The sequence below is a fragment of the Bombina bombina genome, chromosome 8 (assembly GCF_027579735.1).
Source record: "Bombina bombina isolate aBomBom1 chromosome 8, aBomBom1.pri, whole genome shotgun sequence".
Taxonomy (NCBI): Eukaryota; Metazoa; Chordata; class Amphibia; order Anura; family Bombinatoridae; genus Bombina; species Bombina bombina.
In genome coordinates, this window is record NC_069506.1 from 147,492,565 (window position 1) to 147,508,237 (window position 15,673).

General features: G+C 35.6%; 1 protein-coding gene across 1 annotated transcript in view; it reads right to left on the reverse strand.

Annotated features, from left to right (window-relative positions):
- Positions 1–14,563, reverse strand: part of SHISA7 (shisa family member 7) — a 167,053-nt gene extending 152,490 nt beyond the window's left edge. Inside the window, exons 1-2 of the mRNA XM_053689921.1 lie at positions 14,007–14,563; positions 8,949–9,103 (exon numbers count right to left, since the gene is read on the reverse strand). Of these exons, the coding sequence (XP_053545896.1) occupies positions 8,949–9,103; positions 14,007–14,563 (712 nt within the window). The remainder of the gene's footprint in view (positions 1–8,948; positions 9,104–14,006) is intronic.
- Positions 14,564–15,673: the final 1,110 nt, after the last annotated feature.

The following is a 15,673-nucleotide window of genomic DNA, read 5'->3' on the forward strand; positions in this document are numbered from 1 at the left end:
ATGGTCCAGTTCAACCCCAATGGCTCAGCTGTTAACTCAGACTGAACCAAACCCATTTCTGAACCTCACAGCCACACCTACAAACTGCCAAAACTCTGACCCTGGGCTGTCCAATCACACATCCTAAGCACACTGGCTCCACCCAATTGCCATTCAGCTATGTACCAGACTGCATAGTATTCGCACTGCACTCAGTTTCTCAGTCTGAGGTTTGCTTAGAATGCTGGAATTATGAAAATATGAGGCTTAAATGGTTGCATATTATCCCTATGAAAAAGCAGCATTTCGTTATATTGGACTTTTTTTGCCTGTGTAAAATGTGATGTAAAAGTTTTTAAGTAAATGAAAACTAGTACATCATTATCAATTGCGTACTTACTACTGAAGGTCATTAGTTGATACAGCTACAGTACAAATATTTATTGTATCTGTTAGCTAATAAGTATTAGTGGAAGATACCTCTCTCAGCCTAGGAACATTAGTAAGAATTTCCTCTCAGCCAATAAATTTAGTAGGAAGTGCCTTTCACTCAATGGGGCCTATTTATCAAGCTCTGTATGGAGCTTGAAGGCCCGTGTTTAAAGACCGCTGCTCCATAACCTGTCCGCCAGCTCTAAGTACAGACATCACGGGAAATCAACCTGATCGAATGCAATCGGGTTGATTGACACCCCCTGCTAGCGACCGATTGGCCGTGAATCTGCAGGGGGAGGCATTGCACCAGCAGTTCACAAGAGCTGCTGGTGCAATGCTGAATGCAGAGAGCGTATTGCTCTCCGCATTCAGCGATGTCTGTCGGACATGATCCACTGATCGGATCATATCCGACAGAGGGTTGATAAATCGGCCCCATTGTGTTTTAATAGACAATGACCTTTAGTAGGAATTACCTCTTAGCCATTAAACATTAGTAGGAAATACCTCTCATCCAATAAACATTAGTAGGAAGTACCTCTCAGCCAATAAACATTAGTAGGAGGTACCTTTCAGCCAATAATCATTAGTAGGAAGTACCTCTCAGCCATTAAACATTAGTAAGAAGTACCTCTCAGCCAATAACATTCCTTTCAGCCAATGAACTTTAGTAGGAAGTACATCTCAGCCAATAAACATTTGTAGGAAGTACCTTTCAGCCAATAAACATCAGTAGGAAGTGCCTTTCACTCAATGTGCTTTAATAGACAATGACCTTTAGTAGGAATTACCTCTCAGACATTAAACATTAGTAAGAAGTACCTCTCAGCCAATAAACATTCCTCTCAGCCAATGAACTTTCATAGTAGGAACCTATCAGCCATTAAACATTAGTAGGAAGTACCTCTCAGCCAATAAACATTAATAGGAAGTACCTTGCAGCCAATAAACATTCCTCTCAGCCAAGAACTTTAGAAGAAAGTACCTATCAGTCAATAAAGTACCTTCCAGGAAATGAAAATTAGGAGGAAGTATACAAGTAAACAATACTAAAATATTTTTAATTTGTTTCAATGAGCATTTAAAAAATTTTGATTAAAAAATTTCAGGGAAAATAATATTCAAATGCTGGACTTCCAAAGGAATGATAGAAAAAATAATGGGTACAATGTCCCCTTAAAAGACATGACTAAGAGTTAACAACCCAAAACATAGTCCTGCTGTTTTGTACCTGCTCCAAGCTGAAGGAATAAAAGAAGTTTGATGATAATTTTGGTGGTGCTGCATTTTCTTTGGACTTTTGTCCCTTTTAAAAGTACCCATTGTGTAAAAAACAAGGTCAGTTTATTTTGTTGCAGTGTGTAAAAATCATGCCTGTTTAATTTAATGTCCTAGTAACATGGCGTTGGAATAAAATCACATTACTGGCAAATACTAGTGATATTAAACAGACTGTGTGGTCATAGTGTCACTACAAGTTTTTTTTCTCTATATTGAGAATGAAGCAGAATTAGTAACTATATTTTTTACATACAGACAAAATATAATCAATTAAGTTCAAATATACCCCAACATATTTATTTTAACAGTCATTAATAAAATAGATGATCAAGCTGTATGGATAGCCAGTGAGGTACAGTGGTAGTTCTATAGGGGTGTACAGGGGGTACACAAGCAATCCAATCGTTCAGGTAGCACTCCTGTTGTGCTGTTTGAGTTGAGGAAAAAAAAAGAAAAATGTTCTCTCCCTGTCACTCTCCCTTCATGCTTAGTCCCACTTCTAGACTGCCTGGCCATACCTTAAACAGCCTGTATCATACCTGTTACTCCGCCTCTACTTGTCTTGACTCCAGTCACAGGACACCTTACTGGCTTAGTCCCTATCTTCCTAGCCATTGCATAGAGCTCTGCAGGTTGACCCCCCCAAAAAAAATAATAATAATAAAAAAAAAATAATAATAATAATTTTCTGCAGCCAGCACTAGAGAAATCAATTTTTTAAAAAAAATCTATATACAATTTTTCAACCTACAGGTCATTACTGCTATAAATTATATAGTACAGTTTGACACATCTATCTTTAGGGTCAATCAATTCATTTAGAAGCCTGGTTTATAGTTTAGCACTCCATTGCAAAATCCAGTGGAAGTAAACACGTTACAAAATAACAAAAATGTTAAATACATCTATAATGGAAACATTTCAACAAAGTTGGGACCCATTCCAACAGGTTTTCTAATTATGAACTTTAAATACACACTGCAAAGTTCTCAAGGCCAATCATGCTAAATATATTTCCTTAATAGGTTAACAGATAACAACTGCAAAACAATGCATTGGATACTAACATTAGAAGACACAAGATTACTAGGACTAAAAGCACACTATTGTCTCACCTCTGTAGCTTGTAGCCAGCACAATGAAGAATGGGTAATTTAAAAAGGAAAGAGGTAACAGCGCTGCTATAAAATCGCAATTGCTCTACACACTCACAATATCCAAAAGTTAAAGCGCACCATCCCAATAACGTTCCATACGAAAAAATAGAATCCAAATTCTTTATTGTAGCTTGATAAAACCAAATAATGTTCAGCACACATACAATCAAACAAAGGTGTGTTCAGGTCATCTGCAAACGCGTTTTGTGCGCATGCGCACTTGATCACTGCATACCAGTTAACCAAATCACACCTCTACTTATTTCAAACATTTAAAGGTACAGTATTTGTTTATAATAAAAAATGAAACAAGAAAGAAACAGCCAATAATTATATGGTTGTTAAACAATGACAAGGCAGCACACAAATCTCTTTAAGAAAAGTGGTATTTATTAACCTCTCACTACTAGTGTTTAAGACACCCTATTCACCATTTATTAACAGTGTAATAACCTAATAAATACAAATAACAAGAGTTGTCCAGGCCTGGAAACATCACTAACTCAAGCATAATCACATAGGTGAGCACATGAGTGTAAAAACACGCTCACAACAAATGAGTTACATATGCCTCATGAACAGTATAGCACAAAATAATACAAAGTAGGAAACAATTGTTATAATGTCGCAGTCCATGCAAAGCACTTAGTGTGAAACACACGCTCCGTTATAGTTCCATAAGGACCGTCCAGGTACGCTACACTTGTATTACACCACTGTGTGAAAAGAAAATGCAAGCAGCATAAGTTGGTCTCACCACATCTAGTGGTAACGTCCTGTTATACCATAATTGCGGACCTTCTGCTGGCTACAAACACACAGGCAGCCAGACGCTTCAGCCAGGCCATAACCGGACCCAGCAGTTGGATCAGCTGAGTGATATCCCCTTGTAGTTAATCCAGCCACGCAACTCCTTATCTCAGGAACAGGTACAGGTACAGGAGCACAACAAAACATTCTTAGCTGTTAAGCTGCCACTTACGATCTTAAGACACCTGGATGATGTTTAGCGATTCCACCATAAGCCATACGGAGAACACTTGTTTTCAAATTTTGCCGGTGTAAGGAACGTCAGACATGATGCGTTTCGCCCCTCCCCTTTGTGGGCTGACCTCAGGGCTTCGTCAGATAAGGAGTTGCGTGGCTGGATTAACTACAAGGGGATATCAGCTGATCCAACTGCTGGGTCTGGTTATGGCCTGGCTGAAGCGTCTGGCTGCCTGTGTGTTTGTAGCCAGCAGAAGGTCCGCAATTATGGTATAACAGGACGTTACCGCTAGATGTGGTGAGACCAACTTATGCTGCTTGCATTTTCTTTTCACACAGTGGTGTAATACAAGTGTAGCAAACCTGCACGGTCCTTATGGAACTATAACGGAGCGTGTGTTTCACACTAAGTGCTTTGCATGATCTGCGACATTATAACAATTGTTAGCAATTTTTTGTTAGTTTGGTACTTTGTATTATTTTGTGCTATACTGTTCATGAGGCATATGTAACTCATATGTTGTCAGAGTGTTTTTTCACTCATGTGCTCACCTATGTGATTATGCTTGAGTTAGTGATGTTTCCAGGCCAGGACAACTCTTGTTATTTATATTTATTAGGTAATTACACTGTTAATAAATGGTGAATAGGGTGTCTTGGACACTAGTAGTGAGAGGTTAATAAATACCACTTTTCTTAAAGAGATTTGTGTGCTGCCTTGTCATTCTTTAACAACCATATAATTATTGGCTGTTTCTTTCTTGTTTCACTTTTTATTATATGCAATTTTAATGACTGCAAGCACCGTTCTATGGTTTCTGTATATTAGTAGAGTGCACACAAATGTTGTATTGTTCTACAGTATTTGTTTGATTACATTTTTACAAATTTGCTCATGCAATAATACAATTTTTGTGTGTGCTGAACATTATTTGGTTCTATCAAGCTACAATAAAAAATTTGGATTATATTTCTTCGTATGGAACGCTATTGGCATTGTGTGCTTCAACTTTTGGCTAACTTATACTAACATTAGAACTGTGACTAGACTTGTTTTCTGCAGACTCAGACTCCTCCAAATAAGGCAAATGGAGGGGGGAGTTTGACTATTAAAAAACAATTGCAGCAAACAAGATATTTGCTTGGAGAAAGGATTAGACTTGCCAGATATGTTATTTTATAGCAACACAACAGAAATGTCTTGTAATTACAAGGTGTTTACGGTCCCTTTAATTCGAATTCACTATATTTTATCCAAGACATAAAGGGACATGAAACCCAAATGTTTTCTTTCATCCCAGGACATACTTGAAAACGAGAGAAATCTCAATGTATCCTTCCTGGTAAAATATTTTATAAATAAATAAATAAATAAATAAATAAATAAATAAATTTAGAAAGAGCATGTCATTTTAAACAACTTTTTAATTTACTTCTATTATCTAATTTGCTTCATTCTCTTGATATCCTTTGCCAAAAAAGCATATCTAGATAGGCTCAGTAGCTGCTGATTGGTGGCTGCACATAGATGCTTTGTGTGATTGGCTCACCCATGTGCATTGCTATTTCTTCAACAAAGGATATCTAAAGAATGAAGCAAATTAGATAATAGAAGTAAATTGGAATGTTGTTTAAAATTGTATTCGCTATCTAAATCATAAAAGAAAGATTTGGGGTTTAGTGTCCCTTTAATGAATGAGAATATATAGTATGCAAATGTTTTTCTATCTCGTACTTGCACTTTAAAAAATGATAAAGAAAGGCACAGCAAACTTTTTTGGCACATATCTATGTGCTTTAAGGTTAATAAAATTGTAACTTATTGCTGGTAACCTTTTCAGAGAAATTAATCCATAACAAATAATAAGAAACAAGATAGGTTTCTCAAAAACCCTAAACATTCAATAAATATCAGAGCATTAACATCTGGAATGACGGTTTCAGACCTTATATTAAAATTTGCTAATATCTTCATTCATTTTCTATGTTTGATATTAAATGGACATAAAACCCATATTTTTCTTTCATGATTAAACAACTTTCCAATTTACTTCTATTATCAAATTTTCTTCGTATTCTCGTTATCCTTTCCTAAAAATCAAGACGGTAAGCTCAGGAGTGTGCACGTTTCTGCAACAATATGTGGCAGCAGTTTTGCAATAATATTTCCTGTCATGTAGAGCTCCAGACATGTGTACACTACCTATATAGTTTCGCTTTTTATTGCCTGAAGAAACGACCAGTGTTTGGTCGAGAAACACGTTGCTTTGTAACATTAAAGCGTTTTTACCTTTTACATTATTGGAAGTTGTCCTTCTATTTTTATCTCTTTTTATCCTACGTGTTGATACAGAAATTGTTTGTATCACTACTGGAAGCTGTGCAGTGCTGGATTACAGCGTAAAATCTAACAGGGAGACCCCGTTCAGTGTACTAGCCACTGTTGAGTGCTAGCCTGCCCTGCTGCACCAGTCATAGTATGGTGCCTATACGTCTGGTAAGCACATACACCATATTATATGAGACAGATTACACTATGAGGCGCCCTCTTTCTGCACTACCTATATGGATATATCTTTAACAAAGAATAACATGAGAACAACACAAATTTGATAATAGAAGTAAATTGGAAACTTTTTTATATTGTTTTCTCTATCTAAATCATGAAAGAAAAAAAATGGTTTTAATGTCCCTTTAAAGATATTTCTAGTAATAAGAAAAATAAAAACTATAATAACCAATCAGATGTCTCTTGAAAAATACACAATTTAAATATAAAGGGTCTGGATAATCAATTGACTCCTTATTATAAAAGAATCAACCTAGTGGGGCAGTAGGTGCATGGTTACTATGGTAATTGCATAGCAGTTACATTTTGTTATTGATAAGGGTTGAAGATGTTCTGTAAAATGAGATTCAGCCATACAACTAGTTCTGTATTCCAAATGCTTCAAACTGCCAAGATACACACAGATGGCATGTCCATTACTAACAACATACTGTTAAGCAAGACATTCCTTCCCAATAATTATCTCTGTTGTCTAACATACATCACAACTAGAAGGCTAAAGCACTTACAGCTGAGTTATTGGAAAATCTATAAAGGATAACATAATAAAATTGTGAGTTAATGTCTATAAAACTGGGACAAAAAAAGCTAAAATGCCTCTTCTAATGATCAATTTAATACAATGTGCACATACCAGTTTTGTAGCTACAGCAGTCTGACTTGAAATTATTTAAATAAATAACTTACAGATATTTGTTCCATATTAGGTTCAATTTGAATATGCTGTAAATAGTTCTTGGACAAATTATACTAGAACAATTTGGACTCTAACAGTAGGGTTGTGATTTTAAAATGATTTGTTCTCTCTTTCACATTGCTGTCCATTCATCTGTGCACTAATAATAAAAAAGGTTAAAAAACAATATATATGGATACAAATCAGGAATCTAAAAAAATCTAGATGAGTCTTGATAAAGGCCTATATTGAGACCGAAACGCGTCAACTTAACCAAAGTAAGTTCAATACCATCAGATTTATTTTATAATTAAAAAAATTAGAGAAATGTTTATTTCTTTCACAGGTTTTTTATAACTTCTATTTTGGAACCGCTTGAACTTTTTTTTCTGAAGAATTCTGAATTTATTTGGATTAAATTTTCCATTCACCATTATTTCCACTATGTCTGAATAATTTTGTGGATTTTTTTCTTTGGCAATTTTTTTGCATATTTTAGGATTTTTTTTTTATTTTTTTTTGCACTTGTAACATTTTTGGACATTTTTTTCATCACTAGTGGTATACACCATATATATACTTTTTCACCTTATTCACTTTTCACATTTGGAACTTATTATTAACTTTTGTCACAGGATTTTTTCCATGATATTGCACCTCATTAAGGTCACATTAGGATCAACTACTTAGACTGTACATTTGGACTACCTTTATTAAACGTGGTTAACCTCACATTTCAGCTAGCTACTACTTCAGGACTGTCTTCTTTAATTTTGTTTTTAACTGTATTTATATGATGTTTTAACCTATTTGTAACATGGATCCATGATATTTTGCAATATTAGTCATGTATTAAACTTGTTTAACCTTTTAAATCCTCTACACTTGCATTGTTAGTATGTACTAACCTTTATTTTTAATTATTGCCCTTTCCTCAGCCTTTCTGGCGCTCGCCTCTCCACTCTATTAATCTACTAAAAAAATCTACCCATGACCATCACATATGAAACATTATATTCTTTGTAATTCTATAATAAGCAAAATAATAATAATATTTTTGTATTTCAGTAGAGTTGTTATTCCCAGTTTATAAATCTTAAATTAGTGACTAGACAGAGTAATGTTCCTAACCATCAAGCTATGATAAAGTTAGAACATAATTTATTAAGACAATTTATAGATAGTTTTTTGTTGTCATTACTAACACAAAAGAAAAAAAACAGCAACAAAAAAATTAATTCTATGTAACTTTTAATGCAGTTTGTTTTCAGACCCAGTACATTTGAATTAGTTAATATTTAATAAAGAAAATAAATCGTCTTGTTAACTAATGATTTTAATAGTCTATGGCAACAAAATAAATCTGTTCAAAATTTACTACAGAAAGAATAATTGAATAATTAGGACCAGCCAAATATTTTATAAGAATATTAAATATGTATTAAATATTCTCAGAACCCAGTATAAATAATTGTTTGATGAAGGCGAAACTAGTCAATTCTACCCACTACTAATCCTTGTACATGTTTTTTTCAGCGCAGATATATCAAAGCAGTAAACTAAGCTGGTGCGTAGGGAGACTCACTAAAAATGAGACCTGTCTGGTGAATCATGTAATGCAGTTTTGCAATATACCCTTGTCTGGCTGTCCAGAACTGCCCATCAGTAATGCCTGTTTGTATACAGAGATGTTTCTGGGTAGGAGACACTTAAACATCTGATAAGGGACATTATTGGGGATAAGGAGAATAAAAAAAAACAGGAGATATAAGAAATGGTTACAATTACCCATATTAAATACTATTGTACTTTTAAGCTTATGCTGAATATATATATTTATTTTTGCTTAATTTTGTTAACTCACCATGGTTGCTCTTGACTGACTTCACTGTGTTATAGATGTTTTTTGGTGGACGTGATGGTCCATTATCATGTGTTCCTGAACCCAAGGTTGTGCTATTGTTTCTCTCAACATGGTTGCCTTGTGCAGACTGATGTCTGAGAATGTCCACAAGAGCTCTGAAAAAATTACATTAATAAACGTAGAAAAATAATGAGACATGAGTGATTAGATAACCCTATTTGAGACGGAATGAGATTAAATTAAAGGGACATAAAACCCACATTTTTTCTTTCATGATTCAGATAGAGCATTTGATTTTAAACAACTTTCTAATTTACTTCTATTATCAATTTTTGTTTGTTCCCTTGGTATCTTTTGTTGAAAAGCAGGGACTTATGCTTTGGAGCAGGTGTGATATCGAAAACTCCAAGATTACGTCACTTCCTCTGAATCCAAACATCTGATTAGTTGTGCATCCTGTCCTTCACAGAGACACGGGCCAATCAGATGGGACTGTAATCGCCTATCTTCACTATTTATTTTGCCTCCACCTGGGGGGTTCAAGGGCAAAGCCCCCCTTTTAAACCTTATTCCCCAAGGTTTACATGGGCTGGATGCCAGAGGATCGGCGATGCACGCCCCAGACAGAGGCAAAAACAAATAGTGAAAATGGAAGATTCACCGGAAGTGACGTCATCTTGGAGTTTTTGATTTCTTGGAGTTTTCGACAGAACACCAGCCCGTTTATGGAACACTGTATGGCAGTAGTTTTGCAAGAATGTTATCCCTTTGCAAGAACACTAGATGGTAGTACTATGTCCTGCCATGTGCTACTGATGCCTACCTAGGTATCTCTTCAACAAAGAATATCATGGGAACAAAGCAAATATGATTATAGAAGTAAATTTGAAACTTTTATTAAATGGTATGTTCTGTCTGAATCACAAAAAAACATTTTTGGGTTTCATATCCCTTTAATAAAAAACCCACGTAGGTTTCATAATGACATTAGCACATCAAGACAAGTTTGTTTTTACACATACTTCATTAATGCAAATTTAGATTCGCTATTTGTTAATTTCTTATGAATATTTACATATTTTTCCCCTTCTATAATACAGTCTGCTACAGAATTAAATCTTGTAATTGTACATAACACGTAAGGCAACAAGTAATGCTGTGAATACAAGCTGAGGCACCTGGGTATTAGTTACAGATAAAGGGTGTTTTTACAGGGCACATCTCTCCTATGAACAGTTCATTTTAACTCTCTCCGATTTCTTTCACTTAATAGTGAACATCTAATGCAGTTTTCTCCACTTTCAGTCTAGAAATCCGCTAACTACTAAGATTTTAGAATCTGATTTCTTGTGCAAATGTTAGTTAAAGGGACAGTCAACTCCAACATTTTTATTCTTTAAAAAGATAGATAATCCCTTTATTACCCATTCCCCAGGTTTGCATAACCAGCACAGTTATATTAATATACTTTTTACCTCTATGATTACCTTGTGTCTAAGCATCTTCTGACAGCCCCCTGATCACATGACTTTTTATTTATTATCTATTGACTTGAATTTTAGTCAATTAGTGCTGTGTTGTGCACAACTTCACGGACGTGAGCACAATGTATTCTATATGTCTCACATGAACTAGCAGTCTCCTGTTGTGAAAAGCAAATACAATGTGATAAGAGGCTGTCTGTAGTGGCTTAGTAACAGGCAGAAATTTAGAGGTTTAAATGTTATAAAGTATATTATTATAACAATTTGGTTGTGCTGGGGAATGGGTAGTAAAGGCGTTATCTATCTTTTTAAACAATAAAAAAATTGGTGTTGACTGTACCTTTAAATGGACATGAATCACAACTATATCTTTGAACCTTTCAATGGCTTCCCAATTGTTCTTTTGGTATCCTTTGATGAGAAGCATACCAAGGTAAGCTCAGGAGCTGGGAGCTAGCTGCAGATTGGTGGTTGCACATATATGCCTGTTGTCATTGGCTTATCAAGGTGTTCAGCTAGCTCCCAGTAGTGCATTGCTTCTCCTTCATAAAAGGATACTAAGAGAATAAAACAAAATCAATAATAAAATAAAATTGTATGCTCTATTTGAATCATCAAAGAAAATTCTTAATCCAGCTAAAGAAATCCTGACCTTTATGCAACCTTGAAAACCATGGTCAAACACTGCTTTTATTTGATTTTATAGCTTAAAAAGACGTTCAACCAATTACATTTTGTTCTTTGTGTCATACAAAAGACGGCATTTCAAAATGAAGTACCATTCTTGTTTCTTTAAAAAAACATATTTTCCTGTCTTCATTAGACCTTTAACTCAAAATTTAATTGCCTGTGAAATATTTAATAAAGTTCAGTGAAACATCTTTTGTCATTTTCAATGTTTTATTTTGGCTGATTTCTTCTTGTAATTTAAATCTGAAAACTGTAATTTTCCACTACTCAGAGAGGCTGAGTTGCATTTTGTGGAATCCAGAAGCTTGACCTTCCTACATCCTGCACACTGATTGGTTGATATGTGCATATTTATGGCGGTGCTTTATTGGAAACAGCAAAAGATGAACAACACTCAATAAGCTTTTTCAAGGGTGTATCTAAACTGCAAAACAATTCAAATTTGCTGACAAAATACCCAGGCCAGTTCAGGGATATACCCCTTGAAAAGGCTGGTGGAATCTTCTGGTCTCATTTTCTGTGGCCATTTGGGGACAGATATAAATAAGATGTGGCTCCAGTCTGAGAAATCACTGTGTGGATACTGCAGGGTCAGTTCATTTCATTAAATGTAAAAAGACATGAAACACAAACATTTTCTTTTATGATTCAAGTAGAGCAAACAGTTGAAATAATACACAAAACTTTCCAATTTAGCTCTATTATCTAATTTGCTTTGTTTTCTTTGTATCCTTTGTTGATAAGAATACCTAGGTGTTTTTTTTCTTTCATGATTAAGAGAGAGGATTCGATTTTAAGCAACTTTCTATTTTACTCCTATTATCAATTTTTCTTCGTTATCTTTGTATCTTAAATTGAAAAAGCAGGAATGTAAGCTTAGCAGCTAGCCCATTTTTGGTTCAGCACTCTGGGTAGCGCTTGCTGATTGGTGGCTACATTTAGATACCAATCAGCAAGCACTACCCAGGTGCTGGACCAAAACTGGTCCGGCTCCTAAGCTTACATTCCTACTTTTCACATAAAGATACCAAGGGAGCGAAGAAAAATTGATAATAGGAGTAAATTAGAAAGTTGCTTAAAATCGAATGCAATCGAATTAGAACGTTGCTTAAAATTGAGTTTCATATCTCGTTAAACCTCTCGGTTGCGAATAGTACAAACAGTTTTCAGAGTTGTTGTTTTTTAGCAAAAGCAGGCAAAATCAATTCTTACTGTATATTGAAACATCATATTTTTTCCATTTCATTTTGGCCTAGATTACAAGCGGATCACAAAAATGTTAGCACTATGGTGGTCCTAAATCGATAGAGTGCAATCCATAGTGCTTCTATTTGTATTCTTGTATTAAAAGTTTAAAGTAAAATATTAGTGCCTATGGCACGCTAACATTTGAATGTTGGATAGCGCGAGGGAGCGGTGAAAAATACATTTAGACTATAGCACTAATCCAAAGGTGCGCCAAGCCCAAGGTGCCACACCCTATGTATTGAAAGTATAAGGGAGTGTCATATAAAATGTCAGCCGCGTTAAAGTGTTTTTCTTTCATGATTCAGATAGAGCATGCAATTTTAAGCAACATTCTGCTTTTCAAATAAAGATACAAAGAGAATGAAGAAAATTTGATAACAGGAGTACATAGGAAAGTTGCTTAAAATTGCATGCTCTATCTGAATCATGAAAGAAAAAAAATTTGGGTTTCATATCCTTTTAAGAATTTTTTTTTTTACCATTCACTTGGAATACCAGGGTCACTATATGCAATCCCAAGAAGAGCACAGCACAGAGGAATGGGTGCACAGGAGACCAAGGGCACTGCCACAGCCCTCCAACAATCAGCAAACACAAAATGGAACTCCAGCACTCCAAAGGTTAAAAAGGCAATGTTTATTCAAAAAGCAACGTTTCGGGGTCACAGCCCCTTCCTCATAGCATGAGGAAGGGGCTGTGACCCTGAAACGTTGCTTTTTGAATAAACATTGCCTTTTTAACCTTTGTAGTGCTGGAGTTCCATTTTGTGTTTGAGGGTCACTATATGGATAGCACACCCTGCTCTATTGGTTGTGCTCCACTTGTAATCTAGGCCTTTATAGGGTACTACATTTGAGTTTAAATACTGCAGCTGCTCAGAGTACCAGTGGGAGCTTGTATTATATCAGCAATTAATGCATTGAGTCATTGCCAGATGATATAAGCACCTTAGTCTCTCTGAGCAAGTGCTGTGTTTAAAATGCTGGTGCAGCCACAGCGTTTGCTAGAAGCAGTTTTGCCAATAAATGTACTGTATATTGCAAATATGTTTCTATTCAAAAGTGAAATGAACCCATGCCCATTCCAATTTTGGCTGGAATGTCCCCTTAATACATTTTAAAATGCCCTCTTTCAGATGCAACTAATACTTTTGTGTCACTTTAATATGCAAATGAAAGTTAACATTTTAATAAAGCCATGCAAACAGCTAAGACTTGCTGCTCCAAACAGTCCAAAACGGGTGTTGAAACAGAAAATGCTCAAATGCTAGTAAAGTGTTTTCTGATAGACTTGCATTACCTTTGTTGGGTTCTCTCAATGTAAAGTACTGGCGAAGTTATCACAGTGCAAAGATGCTTAAAACAACATGATAACCTGGTTTGCTATTGGTTTTGAATATGATTTGAAATAGCTCCAAATTTAAAAGCTCCACAAAAAGCCTTCATGTGACTCTTCTAAGGGATTGGAGTAGATGCCAGTATCTACAAACTGCAACTACTTTAGTTCCACTTCACATGTAACTGGAACTATAGTCTGCAGTTCGGATACAATAGCTAGATAAATGTATAGGCAGTGAGGATAAGACCATCTTAACAGTAACAAATAGACGTGTTAGGATTCCATCTTCTAAGCTCACCTGGGTACATTAATCTCTCTCCCCCGTGGGCGCCGGGAGGCCTTGTTGAAGGCAATTTTGGCGCCGATGCCCACGGCCAGGGTGAAGCTAATGACACCACAGATGACATAGACAGTGCTATTTGTCTGATCTGCATGCCCATGATCATTCAGCTTGCTGTTAGCGCTGGTGGTAATAGATTGGGGTGTGTTTGCCCACAATGGGGTTTTATAGTTGTCACAGCTCTCTTGGTCCAAGCGCTGATTACGATGTTCACAACAAAAGCGATAGTGGCAAGTGCCACAGCAGAATCGGTATGTGCCCGTGCTACAATTAAAAGTATTGTCAAACTGCCCCATCACATCATAGTACCCTTGGCACATATCTGCTACAGTCTGGCTCTTCCCTGAAGAGGCATTCTGAGAAGATTGAGGGCGCTTAATGTGTGCGAGGAGCATTGGCAATACCTGTGTCTTGTTGGTTTGCCTTGGACCCCGCATTGTACCAACACTAAGTGCTGAGTGCACACTTAGAGCATCTAGTACGACACTGAGTACCACTGTCAGCAGATGATGCATGATAATCCACAACTATGGCAATCTGTGGCAGTAACAAAGTTTCTGATGTATGGAAGAAGAGCGTTTTTTTTTTGTCTATTTGTTTGGTATCAGTGCTTTGGTCACTTCCAAAATGTGGTTCTTCTAATGAGGAATAATAAAGCAGTATGTTTATATCCAGCTCACTTTCCTCCTCTAGTTTTGTTTTTGTCCATTTTTTATAAAAAGCCGTTACTTAAAAAAATGTTGTCTCCAAACAAAACCTAAACAGAGAAAGAGAGAAAAAAAAGTTATTGCAGTCTATGGTTAATTAATATATTATGCTCCCTTTAAAATATTTTCATCTAAATAAGGCTACATACACTGAAAAATATATAACAATGAAAATACAGCAGTCTTTCTCAAGCTGTCATAACTTGAAAGTGATCTATATCTGTGGGATTATGCAGGGTACTTGATTGATTGTTAATATACTCCAATTTTCGTTGCTACTCTGTACAGGTAGCAGAATAAAAAGGTACAATTAAAGGGACAGTATACTGTAAAATTGTTTTTACCTTAATGTGTTGCCAATTACTTTTTTTACCAGCTGCAGGGTATAAAATGTATGAGATTTGCTTTTTAAAACTTGTGTTTTGGAGCCACCACCTAATAAAATGGGCTGAGCTTGTAGGTATAATCAGATCTCATTACTTTATCACATTGTGTACATATACCTGCTTCTTTATCTTATATCTGTCCCAAAAATCACCAATAGTTGGAGAGAACAATAGGAAATTAACATTGCCTTATCTCTTCTATACTCCACTTATTTATAGCTTGACCCTAAGGCCAAAAACTTTCAGAATAGGTGGGGATACCACAGGCTAATTCAACTATTTCAAATGCCAATATAAGGGTAAAGGAAATACTTGTAAACAATTTAATGCAATCCAGCAGGTAAAGTGGTTCATTGGGAACAAATTTAAGGGAAGACATTTTTTGAGTAAACTGTCCCTTTAAGTGGATGATATCACTTTAAGAGTGCTTTGAATTTGAGGGTCATTTCCCATCAGTATTGTTGAATTTAATTTAGTGATGTTACATTTTGATAGAACTACCATAGGAGTACACAATTAATGATTTTTACAA